At 42.5% G+C, this 15,883-nt stretch overlaps 2 protein-coding genes across 3 annotated transcripts; one reads left to right on the top strand and one right to left on the bottom strand.

Moving 5' to 3' along the window:
* Positions 1–604: 604 nt before the first annotated feature.
* On the top strand, positions 605–9,223 carry ripk3 (receptor-interacting serine-threonine kinase 3). 2 transcript variants are annotated; one of them, XR_013965930.1, is made up of 13 exons: positions 605–757; positions 1,329–1,495; positions 2,087–2,264; positions 3,299–3,454; positions 4,124–4,266; positions 4,407–4,456; positions 4,745–4,903; positions 5,443–5,525; positions 5,663–5,729; positions 5,924–5,988; positions 6,240–6,305; positions 7,105–7,292; positions 8,102–8,238. XR_013965930.1 is itself a non-coding variant. In XM_080791761.1 (13 exons), exons 2-13 carry the CDS (start codon positions 1,335–1,337, stop codon positions 8,318–8,320), a joined length of 1,518 nt encoding a protein of 505 aa, XP_080647887.1. In that variant the 5' UTR covers positions 605–757; positions 1,329–1,334; the 3' UTR covers positions 8,321–9,223. The 2 variants fall into 2 exon arrangements, 1 of the variants encoding a protein (XP_080647887.1); XM_080791761.1 differs by having other exon boundaries at positions 6,240–6,288; positions 8,102–9,223.
* Positions 9,224–11,509: 2,286 nt separating this feature from the next.
* Positions 11,510–15,772, bottom strand: LOC308334892 (cerebellin-1). The gene is made up of 3 exons (XM_080791782.1): positions 14,490–15,772; positions 14,239–14,358; positions 11,510–13,547 (listed from the first exon to the last, which is right to left on the bottom strand). The coding sequence occupies exons 1-3, from the start codon at positions 14,811–14,813 to the stop codon at positions 13,350–13,352; spliced, it is 642 nt and encodes a 213-aa protein (XP_080647908.1). The 5' UTR covers positions 14,814–15,772; the 3' UTR covers positions 11,510–13,349.
* Between the last annotated feature and the right edge of the window lie 111 nt (positions 15,773–15,883).

Genomic DNA, 15,883 nt, shown 5'->3' on the forward strand with positions numbered 1-15,883 from the left:
AATATTGCAATGTTCATTTATTAGTTGAGTAGTCAAAAATACTCTGAATGTGTCCAGGTTGTCCACCAGAGGGTGGTGCTGATCAACTAGACTATGACTTGTTCAGAACAGCCTGCCTGGTACATTATAAAGAGTTTGCTTTGAAAGCTGCTATCCGTAGGTTTCAATTCACCACGTCATACCCGGGATCAGGATGTGAACTTCTGCAGCTTCGAGAGAGGTCTAAACGTTTCAGTGGAAAACTCAGAGTAGGGAGGGAGACAACCTCCCACCACAAGCCAGATTGGATGAACTTCATGGGGGGGAAAGTGGCAAAAAAGTATATATATTTTTTTGTATTAATTTGAATTGTATATGATGCATATATAGTTTATTCTTTATTTTTATTCATTAGAATTAGTTCCGGATTGAAGCTTTAACACCATCCTCACACTGTGGGGGGGGGGGGGGGGGGGGGGGGGGCATGTGCTCTTGGGTTGAGGTCACACTATCAAAACGTTTTGATAGAGGGGGACTCCCTGTTACAGTTACAGAATGACAATTTCAGGGACATAGTATTTCCTATATGTGGCTTGTAGAGGCGAAGCAGAAGTACAGGCTCCTAAACAAAAAAAACGGATCCATCTATATTTCACTTCTGCTTCCTTTATCACTTATATGGAAAGGATATTATTTCTGTTCTATTCTGTGTGGAAACTTACTGTACTAAGGATTTCTTAATGTTCTTGAGGAAGACGTGATGCATATCTTTTTGCGGGTGAGTATTTGTGCTACTATAGTATTTGTGCTTTATTTATTTCTGTGCTGTAGAGAAATAAGATTTTAAAGGCCTGATCATGTGAAATAAGTTGGGGAAGTCTCTGACCACGGCCTCACGTGTATGATACACTATTTGGGAAAATGGAGTTTATTCGGTCATAACGCAATAAAGTGAAAGTGTAACATATCCACTTCAGCTATAGGTTTTAGTAGTAGGCCTATACCTACCTACTGGATCTGTCATCCTTATCTGACTGATGTGTGTATAGTACAGTGGTTTTCAACCTTTTTCATATCAAGGCCCATTATTATGAGAGACAAAGTAATGTCACACTATACAGTTATTTAAGCTATTATTAATGTTAATTGGGATTCCATATACCACACCATGCTGTATGTTGGTACCATTAGGAGAAATAACAATTCTTCTACATTCTCTAATTGTGTAGACTTATTTTATAATCCTCAGTAAGCCAAAGGCACATTTTCACGTTCTATTAAAGATCAACATCATATAATCATTGTTATGATTAGCCTACTTATTTGTCATTGAAATCCCTTCCCCTCAGTGAACCATGTCACTGTCTAGCTACCCAGACGATGCAGGATTCATTGGCGAGTCCACTCTGCAGGACTGGAGGGTGATTGGCTCAGGTGGATTTGGTCAAGTCTTTAAGGCCAGACAGCTTCTGTGGGGCTGGGATGTGGCCGTTAAATTATTACACCATGATGACGGGTAAGTGGAAAAATGTGCCTACTAAGTGCCAACAGGGATTTAAAGGACGCAAATACCCTTAATATTATTGGCCTGAATATATGTTTTTTTCCCCCAATGGAAATATCCTAAAAAACAGGGTTGTATTATAATCGGGGACTAGACTATTTGACATTCAATGTTCTTTTTCCACAAATTAGTCTTGAAAAATGGGGGTCGTCTTATAATCAGAGTCGTCTTATATTCGGGACAATACCAGTAGGCCTACTTCAAATGTTTGTAGCCTAGCTGTAGTGAAACTGAAACTTTGGAAATATATTTTGACCTTTTAAATGTTGCCAAAAAGTGCCAAAAACGTTTTGCTGCTTTTACTTGTAGTTAGCGACAAAACTGAAACATATTGATTCTTGATTCTTTCAAACATGTTTCCAATTCCACAGTACATTATTTTCCTATATTTTAGTTGCACAAAATGTTTCCCTTTATTTCCCGTTTTCTGTGCTTATACGGATTGTCCACAAAGCTAACAGTTTTTCTATTGACTTGGGCTTTCGTTTGAAATGTACCCATTCTGCATATACTAACAATCAAGTCTCTCCGACATTCATTCAGATCCAGGACAGATCAGCTCCTGCTCCACGAGGCTGAACTGATGCGACAGGGAGGGAGCCCCTATGTCATCAGGGTCCTAGGGGTGTTCCGGGGCCGACCGCCCTTCAGCGAGTCCTCCTCCATACAGCTGGGCCTGGTCATGGAGTTTATGGAGAGGGGGTCCCTAGCCTCTTTGCAGGTTAGTCTGTCCATTTCATACTGTAGGTTCACACTGATTTTATTATCCAATCAATGATCTGTCCTCCTTTCTTCCATATCACACATGTATTCCTTTCTTCTCTTCTTAACCGGTGGGCGGCGGTTGCTCAGGGGTAGAGTGGCTGGATGGTTACCACAAGGTTGCCAGTTCGAACCCACAGGCTCCCCCAGAGTTAGTGTCGAAGTGTGCTTGAGCAAGACTTTGAACCCCTAATTGCTCCTGATGTGCTGGTTGGTGCCTAAATTGTAACCTTTCCTCTTCTACCCAAAATTCACGTTAGATTCAGGTGAGACATGACCTTGGCTTTGACACAATTTAAATCTATCAATAGAAGAGCAGGGATACAAAATACAACATCATACTGATTGGAAAAAATTATACATTTTAACCATTAAAAAAGGTTGTGTAGTGAGGCTTTAAGGTTATAATTTACAGTTCTTCAAATCACCCTTTCGCTCAATAAAAAATACACATTGTCAATGAGTATGTCTTTCTTCATCACTTGGCAAAAAGAGTAAAAAGATAAACACAATAATGTCTTAAGACTTATTTCCTTTCCATGGTGGTCCTCTTACAACTACAAGCAACATTTAATAAGTTGCAAATGCAATTACAAACAATACAAAACAAATTATGCCAACGTTATTTAAAAAATAGGAAGGCTCACATTTGTTACATTGACTCTGGTGAAAAGAAAAAGTGACTTTCCTTGTAAAAAAGAATATGTGGACCTCGCCATCTTATGGACCATGGTCAGCCTGTCTATGGTAACCCTGGGTTCCACTGGTATAAATTAGCCTTTAATCAATGTTTTTGTCACTCTGATTCTGTATCAGGCAAGATGGTTATGTTGTTGCACAGTATTTTGTGATTTCACTGCTTGTATGAGTAGTGAGTGACTAATAATAACAGAAAAAAAGGTTTAAGTCAAGAATGAAAGAGAATGTATATTATACATTCTCTTTCATTCTTGACTTAAACCTTTTTTTCTGTTTTGCCTTCTCCCTCACCAGGACACTCAAAACAGCCCCCTGCCATGTGCCCTGGTCTTTCGACTGGCCCACCAAGTGGCCATGGGCATGAACTACCTACACAGTCTCACCCCTCCCATCCTCCACCTGGACCTGAAGCCCAGCAATATGCTGCTGGACACGTGCCTAAATGTAAAGGTGAGGTCCGCCCTGTCACATCATATTACAAGTAATAGATAGATAGTAGAGAGAAGTAGAGGCATACAGTAGAAGTAGGGGATTCACACCCAGATTAGACACACCAACCGACCGACATGTGGAAACAGCCGTCGGACATGCAGTCGGACATGAGCTGCTCCAACTGTCCATAGACCGACAACCTACCTCAAACCCTAACCTAATCCTAACCGCAAGCACGGATCAGCGCATGTCCGACCGTTGTAGTATGCCTCCCGGTGTTGGTGTGTCTAATCTGCACGTGCATCTCTAAAAAGTGGCTAATTGCTAATATGCATAAGAGGGTCATGAAATGTATGTAAAGGAGAGTCCATTTAAAACACATGTCAGTTCAGTCTGTGCATTGTCAACAGGCTTAGCTCTTAGCTAGTTTTGGTGATTACCATCAGTGGTTTGTCAAGAATGTCCATCCTCTGCCATTGTTCAAGACAGCGACAGCTGCCTGTGTTTCTCATCTCCTATAAAAGTATACTCATGGAGTCAAGGAAGTCTGGCTCTGTTGTAAGGCTTGTTCAACAGTCCTTTACTTTGTGAAGCCATGGCTGAATCACTTTTTGCAATGTATCTCTCCCTCCCCTTCTCTGCATCCCTTCCCCTATATTGTTCCTTTCATTTTTCTTGTTCATCCAGCTCACTGACTTTGGCCTGGCCAAGTTTTACAGCAGTGTGACGCGGGCGTCCAATGGTGGTGAGGAGGGGGGGACGATTAACTACATGCCTCCGGAGGCCTTCGACTTATCGTACAGACCCACCCGTGCCTCTGACATCTATAGGTATTCACATATTCCCTCTGGGTTCTGCCTGTCTACGTAAATATGCAACACTCACCAGTCACCCATGAAAAGTGTTTGATGACAGGGTTTTGTTTGGATGTAAGATAATTGCTGGATGTCTCTCTCTCTCTTTATGTTAGTTATGGCATTCTTTTGTGGTCGATTGCGACGGGGAAACAGCCATATGCCAGTGAGTGATTCTCTCTCCGTCCGTCCGTCCGTCTGTCTGTCTTCTTTCTTTTGCTCTCTCATTTGTTGTCTTAATTGTATCTCTCCATCCATCTCCCCCTCCTCAAATAAATAACTGTCTCAGCTTTACAGGTGTCACTATTACAGTATTGACTAATGTTACTTAAAAACTTAAAACTTAAAAATAAATATTAGAAACACATCATTTTGTGCCTAGTACCTATTCTGCTACTAAGGTTTCTCTTTTCTCCTCTCCTCTTCATCAACAACCTTTCCCCTCCGCTCTCAGATGCCATCCCCAGCATCGTACGGCTACGTATTCCCAAGGGAGACAGGCCTTCCCCGATAGAGATGGACCAAGGGGAGGCCCATGCAGGACTGGAGGATCTGGTAAAACTCATGGAGAGATGCTGGCTCCCTGAACCCGCCCAGAGACCCCTGTTCCGAGGTGAGAATTCCACCCTGCAAGAACCACATATAGTTTTAGACCTCTGACCTATAACGTGGTGAGAGCCGTGAGCTGACCACCAATCAGAATAGAATAGAATAATAGTTTCTATGTATAATTATTATAAGAGACTTTGGGCTTGTTTTTCTGTAGTCACTTGTAAATATTGGTAATTGCGGGTTGCGTTCGTTTTTGGGCCTGTTTCTAAAGTGTAAAGGCTTATTTGGGCTTGCTTCCTAATGTCATTTAAATGTATCCCCCCCTACGAATAAAAACTAGGGGGGGGGGGGACTTTTTCTTTAAAGATATTCAAAAATGTCCACGTTTTTCCTAAGATCTTTTTGAAAATAGCAGATCTACAAGCTTGTAGATATGTTAAATTCAAATATCTGATGGATATAGGTTTAAACAGTGCTCATGTGACCTTCATTAACCTGGTTGCTTATTTCTCTTGCTAAATCTGGCAACACTGAATAGAATAGAATAGAATAGAATAGAATGTATCAACCTCCTGAGTCCTGTCTATATGTTGTTCCCAGAATGCACTGCTGTGACAGAAGCCCTGTATGAGAAGCACCGGAATGCAATTAATAACACAGTACACCAACTGCTAGTGAAGCTGGTAATAAATGAATACACACACAGCCAACACTCCCTTTTCAATGTGCGGTGTACACCACACCACACCACATCATACCACTTTAACTGTATGATGATAAAAAATACCTTTCTTTCTTTCTTTCTTTCTTTCTTTCTCAGGACCAAAGGAGTGATGAGAGAGTTACAGAAGAGCGCCCTACAAAGATTCACACCACTCAGGCATTAGGTTTGTCCTTAATGTTGATCGTCTATGTAAATACTTTCTAAAAGTATATGATGTCCCCTCTAATCATCATTCATATTATTATTATTATTATTGTAACAGTATTGTAACAATGTTGTAATCTTATTGTTATTCAGTTTGTCCTGTCTTCATTCTTACTTTCATTCATTTGCTTTTTCTTATACTTCATATTTTAGCGAGTCCCAATGGCAAAGCCGTGAAAGTGTCCAACGACGTTTTGACAGGACCTCCACCAACCCAGGTAAGAGTTATTTTAAACTTTGTTTATTTTTTTATTTTCTTATTTTGCTTTTGCACACCAACTAATGCAAATACTAATATAACAGTTTAAAAATGTAGTTCGTGAAGCATGCCTTCACATTGAAGGAACAAAAATAAATAACAAATCTTTTCGCTGTGGGATTTTTGCAGCTATGACAAAAGCTGCACTGTGCTCAAAATGCTAGGGTTGCCATGCATGCCGTTACATCTCCACTTCCTTTTTCGTTGCAGGAAACTGCTGGTTTGACCATGAATCAACGAGACAAACACATCATCAAAGGTGAAAAGGAAGTCGAAGTAGGGCTTGCTCGCTGTCTAAACCACTATGATAGAAAGAGGAAAGTTCGCATACTGTACTCTGCTCTGCAAGAAAAACACACAACGTTTAAAGCTCTTTCATTTAGTACTACTGCGTGTTGCAATAACTACTGTTCAATCATAAAAAAGAAAATCTGCCTTGGACCAAATTAAAGTGTATGAGAAAGAAATACCTCACCCATGTCTCACATCGTTTCTGTCGTGCAGAAACATCTTATCTCCATTTAGTCCGGCAGCCAACAGGCTTCTTTTGTTTAAAGTGGGAAATTTGGTATATACGTTTTTTTATTGGCCTAAAATATTGTTGTCTTTATACATACATATTTATACAACCAGGAGAGGCCTCCCTCTCCTGGTTGATAGTGCATAGTGCTAGTCTTCAGTTTTAGTTATATGAACTAATATGAACTATGATGTTGAACACATTAGTATAACAATTAAATTATACTGTGATACGGACGATGGTTTGAACATACTCCAGCATAATAATTCATTGATATGAAATTGTCTCATTCAATGTCACAGACAGTAGTCAACATAGCATATCTACAAGCTCCAAACGTGGCGTGAAGCGACGTGTCTTGAGCTTGTATACTACTTTTGATATGTTGAATTGTAATCCTGAAAACTAACAATTTTGGACATATGAGGTTTCCAACCAACAAAGACGGTTGTTCAAATGTATATATTTTGGTGTGCAATATTTGGTTTTAGTTTTTAGATTATGTCGTCCATTGAGTTTTCAGTGTTCAAAGGGTTCTGCGTCTATCATTGGCAGGCCAGACATCATTTCAGCCAATCAGAGGCCTTCATGCTGTTCCCGTCCACTCAAAATCAAATCACAAAGGGATAGCCGCTGATCAGAGGCAGACGTCACCCTCGTTTCCTGTGCCTGAGAAGAGACATGCAGACAGGACACCTCATCCACCGTGCAGGCTTAGGCCAAGCTCTGCTGGACACTACCAGGTGGGTGGATTCTATCATGTTAGCTCAGTGGTTTTCAAAGTGGGGGCCATCAGGGGAAATTACGTGACAATTTCGCAATAGTGTGGGTACAGCCAGGCTATAGCTATTTTGAGTTCCTTGGTATGGTAAAGGTTGGGACCCCTCATGGTTTGGGTTTCTGCACAAGTATTCATAACAATCAACAAACAACTCTGACTGTAGCAACTCAGAACACAGCAAGTTTACATTTCCCCTATCTGAGAGTTGTTTAGTCCTGGGTGGATTAATACCTGGACGAACAGAAAATATCAGTAGGCCTAGTATCAGAGATGAAAATCTGTGTTTTTCAAACCTTTTAATTTCCAGTTTATTATGGAAGCTTAGGCCATAACTCAGAGTGTACAAATGGACAATATTTTAGATTGGGACCCCCTGGAAACCCTTCAAGTGGTCCCCGAGCTACACTTTGAGAACCACTGTTCTAGAAAATGGAACGTGGCCTTAGAAGACAATGCAATGCATTCCGTAAACTTCCGGTTGTCCCCATTCAATACTTCCGGTTGTCCCCATTCAATAGAGGTCTATGTAGGAGAGCCACCATTGGACTGGCCCCATGAAGTGAACGGAGTTTGCGTAACTCTGTCTTACTCTATGGCTCTGGGACAAGCTAGCTACTGCAATAGCTGTAATTGCCTGACATTCTGCTATGTCGTATTGTCATTGAAGCAGTCAATGTCCCATGATTGTAATATGAACTTGGGGAATGAATGGTGCCATTTTGGAAACTCCAGGAGCTCCTTTTTAAGTCCCGCTGTGCTCCTAACTTTCAGCGTCAGTTTTCAAATCCAGAGACCGCCGGCCATCGTTCCCACTCCACCAGTGGGATGTCCATCATCATGAGCAGTGTGGTGGGACTGCAGATCGGCGACAACAACAAAATGTACGTCAACGAGAGGAGACGGCACCCCACGGCGCCACCTGGCGCCAACATCCCAACAACGCCGCAGCCTGAATGTCCCACGCAAAAACCTAAACCTAAATGGACTTAAAAAATCAGGAAGCGTGTGTAAATGATTCACAGAGATTGCCACGCTTCTCAGAATTGTTTTTCTTTGACTGAGTTCCTCTTTTTCATGAAGTCATGATTTGCCAGATTGGCATAAATGAATTTCCTCTATCATCTTATTCTTGTATCTCTGTATCAAGCTAGGTTTTCTTTTAATCCAGACGTTTGCCAGTCGGGCAAAATCTTATCTAAAAAGGTCCCTTTGTTAACACATTGCATATTTTTCACTACCCAGGCCTTGCAGGCCAGTTTCTGTTTCACTCTGGCATCACACCAATGTGATTGCGGTATGGTTTTTTTCCCCCTCTTCACCATCTGTGGTTGAAGCATATTTAAAACGGTAGTGCGGTGCCAGCTCATATTGGCCACATAAGCATCCCTATTCTGGTCATGAAATTTGGTGGAACCTTTGAGAACCAATGCCATAGTCATAGTGCAGTGATTCTCAACCTGTGGTACGTACGTATACCACTGGTGGTACTTGAGCCCCCCTCTGGTGGTACGCATGCAGAGCAGTCGCCCAACAAAGAAGAAAAAAGTCAAAAGTGGAATGAAATATTTACATTACTACAGGTAGTTCTACTGACCAAGCAATTGGTTGAAATAGGCTCTTCAGCCGTGCTGAAATTACCCCTTTTGGTGTTTTAAACATTATGTTATAATTTAGCTATTTTTGAAAAATCGTAAAAATGTGGCGCTAATCTTTGAATATATATTCTTTCAAAGTGAATGTTTTTAACTCAGGCCTAAATGGGTTAATAGAAGATTTGAGAACGGATTAATCACATTATAAATATCATCAGTTGTGCTGATGGGACTGAGTTTTGTCAGAGCACTCGGGCCAAAAACTAAAAAAATCAAATAATAAATTACATTGTTGTACACATGGAGGTTCCAGCTGTCCTCAGATGAATGATTGATAATTAATTAGGACCATTTTGCCATAGCCAGCATCGGTTATTTGGGGTAAGGTGTTGGAAGCCCTTCACTGTCCTGTACTGGTGAGAAAAGGTTCATGGACACTCCTAACAGTATATGGGAGAAAATGAAAAGTTATGTGGCCAAATTGTATTCTTAATATAATTGTTACCAACAGTGCTCTGCTCCCCTAAGCGTGGAAATGTGAGTACTTTTTCTCCTTCTCCTATTTGCACCGTGCACATACTACTAGGCCCTAGTAGTATGGGCATGACATTCCTCTAGCTAGGTAACCCACCCTGTTACGGTACCTAACATTTACATTTAAGAATGAAACAGGTCGAATGTTGTTTTCTTTTTCATTCTAAGTCTCAGACAAAGTGCTAACATGGTTCTCTGCTGTGTGTGCACTGGGGCGTTGAGACTAATAGGATGTGACAGTCCGGGGCGATCCCGGCAGGCTCCTGGCACTTTCTCCCCTGCAGCCATCGCCAACGCCTCCCATCTGTCACCGGATGCACCGCAGAGAGCCTCAGAGCTGCTCTGCGTCACCTGAGGTACTCTTTATGGGAGACACTTCACGTGACTCTGCTCTGTTGACTTAATGTAGTGGACTTTGTTACGGCATAGTAGTGGCACTATAGAACCGTCTGTTACCAAGTGGGATCTTTAGCCAGAGTAAAATCCCTTAAATGACAGAATGGATCAGGAGGCAGGCTTGCAGGTGAAAAATAAACATTTGTAATGTGATCCAGGCCTGGATAACATAAATGGAAAAACTAGACAACTAAAGAAAAGGCAACTCAAACTTAACTTAAACAAAGAGGCACAGATGTCAACCTCTCCCCATGTCAGCCTACTACAAACTGAACCATTTCCCCATTATATACTAGTTTATATAGACTACCGACTCCACCCCTGGGTAAGTAATCAGCAAATCACAATGTACTAGCAATCCACCCGAAATGCTCCGCATAATTAAATCAATCAGCTCTTCAGGCAATCACGGCAGGTCCCCCAATAACAGCATCTAGATAGCCAAGTATTTTAGATTCATATGACACAGCAGAATGAATGTGCACCTTCTGTGGGACTGAGAATCTACAAATACAATACAGCATAAATACCATAAATGTGTATTGTTGAACATCATGAATACAATGTGTATTGTTGATCATAAATTAGTCGGACAGAGGCTGCTCTGTCACACTGTCTAACAGCGGTTCTCAAAATGGGGGCGAGAGGGTACCAGGGGGTCCCGGACCCCAGCTAAGTTATTAGCTAAGTTATTTTGTATTTGTATGCTATGTTACATGGAAATGAGTCTGCAGGACTTTTTGTGCTGTCCTTTTAGCTTTAACATTGCTGTTTAAAGTTCTGACTAATAAAGTATTGAATTAATCAATCAATTGGTAGTTAGGAACCAATTGGGCCCTTACAGGTCTGTAACTCTAAGGAACCAAAGGTGTGTTACAAATCTTGTAAAAACCTTTGGACCTTTCTTATTTATCCACATTAACAAACGATTGACATTGGATGGGCAGCAGGGAACAAACAGCTGTCCTTCTAAGAGCAGGGAGGACTGACGTAGGCGTTAGGCTGCTCTCCCAGGTTTATATATAGTAGGTTGTAGTAGAGGTGGTTTGGAGGCCATATTCATCTCTCTCTGGGCCCGTGCCTATACCGTATGCTTCTCTCCAATGGTCACTTATCGGAAGCAATGGGCCTGGGCACGGAGCCCACAAGTAAAGCAGCAGGGTTGTGTCGTCAGGTAAGGGACAGCCCTGGAAACCAGAAGGTCGCAGATTTGATCCCCAATTTCCCAGAGCATCTGCCTCAATGAACCAGCCCCAGGGGAGTGTGACAAACGCCAATGGGCTTGGCATTTGCAATGGGTCACGCTGCTCCTATTTATACTTTCCTCTGCTGTGTGTATTTGTCAGTCTGAAAGACAGGTAAAATGTGTTTTGTGTTAAATTACAAATAAACCACACTGTCTGTACATAAGTTACATTTATAATTCCAAGATGTCCTCAACCTGCTTTGAAGAGATATACTTCATTCCTGATTTATGGAGTCATTCTTGTCATTATATCAAGAGTCAGGTGATAGACATGATACTCTTTATTTCCATAATATAATATTCTATTTAGCAAGTCATGCATCAAAACAAGAAAAAGACTAACACATGGCGCAAGCAAGCACATAATTAACACATTACAGACTTCTATCTTGCAGTCCGACAATTGACAGTGGCCAGTGGGCCATAAAAGTGCAGTTGAAATGGTAACACTTGAGTTTACAATAGCCTTATTATAATTCATGGTGAAGTTGAGTTATGCAAAAATGTTTGCAACTATATGCAAATCACTTAGTAAAATCTCCCTAATGTAAACACCAGTTACAAGAGAGTAGGTTACATCAAACATTTTGTATTTGCATCACATACTACACACTGGTAAATACTCAGGGAGATATACCATTAAGTACTATTAACCACTTACCCAATTTACATAGGTGACCAGAGTGCCTCGATGGCTTTATACTAAGTCAGCAGCTCTCATTTCACATTTACACCACATCTCTTTACCAAAATAGACGATCTACAAGCTCAAAACACGCCGAATTCTACTTGTATTGTAAGCTTGTAGATCAGCAACATTTTTGCCTAATGTTTGCCAGAGAATACGGATGCTAGGGTTCATCTGGTTAAATGGCACTATTACGTGCACGCTTGCAATTTCCAAAAGTTATTAGCCTACACAAGTTGATAGCTGAATGAACCAAAATAGCCAATCTTCAAGCTCACAAAGCATTTGCCACGCAACGTGATATGAGCTTGTAGATCGCCTATTTTTTGAAAAAATAATATAGTCAACTAAGGCCTATATAGGGTTTAAGTGGTCAAGGACTTTATGAATTAAAGTGCTTCCGGAAATACATTCAAGATTATTGGCTGTAAATAGTCAATTTATAGTCACCCATCAATCGGAGGTGTAATACATGTACAACACAGATAGTCATATTTCTTGCATCTGGTTCACTAATGCTTCACTCTACACAGCACCATGTCCCTTGAATACAAGAATACGCCCCAATAAAACATGCTCGCCCATGAGGGTCAAATCTGGCGACCTCAGAACAGGCGCCACTAGATAGATAGGTCTATCCTAAACGTAACCTCAGTAAAATATACATGCTATTGTCTAACCCTGAACTTATTCCTAACCTTAACCTCAGTCAGACAAGCGCTGGGGGCAAGTGGTCCGAGAAAATAATGGGGGCGAGTGCGTTCTGCCGATGAACTGTCCCTTGTACCAGTAGCGTTTCCAGGAATTACATTTTGGGCAGGCAAGAATTACATTTTGGGCAGGCAAGAATTACATTTTGGGCAGGCAAGATGTGTTAATTGCCGTCCCCCGCGCACAATCAGTAGCACTAAAGGTTTTCAAAGAGATATACCTGCCATACAGTAGGATACAAAGGCTGAAAGGCATGCAATTGCATTCGAATGGGTGATTGAGGGTCGCGCTCTACCGCAACGGCCACCCGCTGTCCACTAATAGTTCTCAGGTCTTGTTTTTGTCCTCATTGTATGGATTTTGGCCAGGCAGAAAATGGATTTGGACAGGCGGACGCCTATCCTCGCCTTATTGTAGATACGCCACTGACTTGTACTCTGTGCGGTTCTTAACTTCTTTGTGTCAAAATGAGTCTTAAAGCCCAAACCACACCAAAGGGTCGGGTTGGGACAAAACAGTTAAGGTAAACCACACCAATCACCACCCATCCCCCACGCTTTGGTCATTAACCTGCAGTGGGGGAAAGTAACTAAGTACATTTACTCAATAACTATACTCAAGTACAATTTTGAGTTATTTAGTTTTTTACTTTACAATTTTCAATACTTTTACTTCTACTCCAGTACATCTCAGAACCAAATATTGTACTTTTACAATAGTACTTCTCCATTACAATTATTTGAAAACTTTAGTTACTTGCAGTGTTGTAGATTTTAGATACATTACATATTTGAAAACTTGTGAAACGGGACATAAACCTGAGTAGAAATGCTGCCCAGCCTACCGCCACCCCTACAAGGGGAAAACCAGAAAGCCAGAGAAAGTGGAGTACTTCCAGCCTCCCATCAGGTTGCCCCGCTCCAGCTTGAGGTAGGCCTTGTCGCCGCGCTCCATGCTGATCAGCCCGGCGTTGGTGGCCGCCTCGCGGGTCACGTCCTGGTCCCCGGCGAACGCAGAGATCACAGGCCAAGCGTTCAGCACCAGGCTCACCTGGGAGTGGGACGGACAGGACGAGACGGGAGGGGAGGGACGGAGGACACGGTAAAGAGAAGTTAGGTGACAGCAGTGGTGGTAAGTTAGCCTCCGCGCCGTTTAGAGGAAAGAGTTGTGACAACTCCGTTCACTTCATGGGGCCAGTCCTCGTTGAAAACAATGTATTTCAAACTCCAGCGCTTGTCACACTCCAGGGCTGCATGAACAGTGCTCGAGCGCTGGTTTCTGCCCCCTCAATGACGCCACTCTCCTAGTCTGATCTGGTTAGCCTGGGTTCCAGCCTGATTCGCTGCGTTCTGTGTATTTGTTTTGTCACTCACTTCACTAGCAAGTGACAAAACAAATCCATGGAATGCAGCGAATCAGGCTGGAACCCTGCAGGGCAGGGCAGCGAGTGGTAAGTACATGTACTCATACTACTCCACTACATTATGGGACAAAACATTTTACTTTTACTCCAATACAATTAATTTAAAACTTTAGTTACTAGTTACTTTGTAGATCTTGATACAAAATACACAAACCACTCCAGCACTATATACTGTATATATTTCGGGCATTTATTTGTGTGCAATTATACAGCGTAATAAGTATCTTTATAATGCATTTGATATGGGCTTCATAGAATGCGTTTCCAGTTTTTAAGTAGCTTAAGTTTACAACTTTACAATACATCAGTTTGTCTTACCTGTATCGTCTGCCTGTTGTAAACTTTGACCACATGGAAGCAGAAACTGTACACCCCTTTTCTTGGAGCCACGAAGATGCTTCTGGCTGGGTCAAAATGGCCGCCAACATTTACTAGAATCTACAGTATAGTAATGGCAATGAGAGAGGGAGAGAATGAGACAGGTGCAGAGGGTGAGAGTCAGTCTTTGGAGTTAAGTTCACACAAATGCTGTCTGTCTGTCTCTTCCTCCCTCTCAAAACAAAGCTTACCTGGTCAAAGTAGATGGTCATGGTGCGGTTGCTCATCTCCGACGGCTCGTGGTTGGTGTTGCGGATGGCGGAGAAGGCCACGCGGCCGGTGCCCGACCTCACCGACATGCCCAGGGCGTTGCCCGACGGCTCGGCCGACGGCGTGGAGTCGCACACCACCAGGCACTTGCCCTCCAACACGATTGGCTCCGTCTCGTTATTGGTTTGCCCCTTGACCCCCGAGGGCCCCCACTGGAGGAGGAGGACGAGGAGTGTTCCCAGGAGCCTGGCGGAGCCGAGACCCAGGCAGGGGGATGCATGGCGGGACATACCTCTTAATGACATGGTTTATAGTGTGATTTCTCTCCTGGTACAGTTTACCCGGAAGATGAAAGATAGATGGATTGATTGGATTCAGATAATAAAAACTTGATTGATCCCTCAAGGAGAAACATGCGAGGAGTGCAGTGTTAACAAGAAAATCTCAGTGACAGTATCGCCCAAATTCAAATGTATGTGACGATGATGATTGATGACAGACCCGGGAAATGACGTCAGTAATCCTCAGGTATTATAATTTTCGGCGTCGTGCCGAGATGGAGGGCTGATGTGCTCTTGTGTCCTGGCAAGGGATTGCAGCCAGATGGCTGCCGGCCATATAATACTGACAGGACGTCCTTAAGCCGGATGCGGAGAAACGTCTTTCGAGGACACACAAAGGCCTTTATATGTCCTTATATGGAGTTGTTACTGTATGTGGACACCGTAGGGATGTGGAGGCCGTCCAATTCTTCTGACCACAGCTAGGGGGCAGCGGTCCGGTCCGCTAGCCCATCTGAATGGATGCAGCAGTCCGGCACAGAGCCAGAGCCTGTCTCACTGACTTCAGAGCTGTCTCACTGACTTCAGAGCTGTCTCACTGCACCGTGGCAAAGACTTCAGAGCTGTCTCACTGCACCGTGGCAAAGACTTCAGAGCTGTCTCACTGCACCGTGGCAAAGACTTCAGAGCTGTCTCACTGCACCGTGGCGAAGACTTCAGAGCTGTCTCACTGCACCGTGGCGAAGACTTCAGAGCTGTCTCACTGCACTGTGGCAAAGACTTCAGAGCTGTTTCAAAATAGACAGGAAATAGACAGCAACAGCCAATGAGAGGGACATATGTATAAGTATATTCACTTTTGATAATTGAGAAGTTATGTAAAAACCACGTAACCCACAGAATAGTGAAAGACTCAGTATCAATACGCTCACAACACGTTGCATTGTCAGCTTGTACAGCTGATATTTTCATTATTAAAAAAATATGTAATAATCATTCATTAATCGTAATTGATGGTAAAAACTTGAAATCATTCTGCCACTGATTTGCAGTCATATCGCCCAGCAGCAGCCCTACCAGGCGGAAAAAAGGGA

The sequence above is a fragment of the Protomyctophum bolini genome, assembly GCF_963924005.1.
Source record: "Protomyctophum bolini genome assembly, chromosome: 20".
Classification (NCBI taxonomy): Eukaryota; Metazoa; Chordata; class Actinopteri; order Myctophiformes; family Myctophidae; genus Protomyctophum; species Protomyctophum bolini.

Coding starts and splice junctions, on each gene's coding strand:
- LOC308334892 (XM_080791782.1), bottom strand. CDS start 14,813: ATGTCATTAAGAGGTATGTCCCGCCATGCATCCCCCTGCCTGGGTCTC. Junction 14,359..14,489: donor TGACCATCTACTTTGACCAG/GTAAGCTTTGTT, acceptor ACTATACTGTAG/ATTCTAGTAAATGTTGGCGG. Junction 13,548..14,238: donor ACAACAGGCAGACGATACAG/GTAAGACAAACT, acceptor TCCCACTCCCAG/GTGAGCCTGGTGCTGAACGC.
- ripk3 (XM_080791761.1), top strand. CDS start 1,335: ATGTCACTGTCTAGCTACCCAGACGATGCAGGATTCATTGGCGAGTCC. Junction 5,526..5,662: donor ACCAACTGCTAGTGAAGCTG/GTAATAAATGAA, acceptor TTTCTTTCTCAG/GACCAAAGGAGTGATGAGAG. Junction 7,293..8,101: donor GCTCTGCTGGACACTACCAG/GTGGGTGGATTC, acceptor CCTAACTTTCAG/CGTCAGTTTTCAAATCCAGA.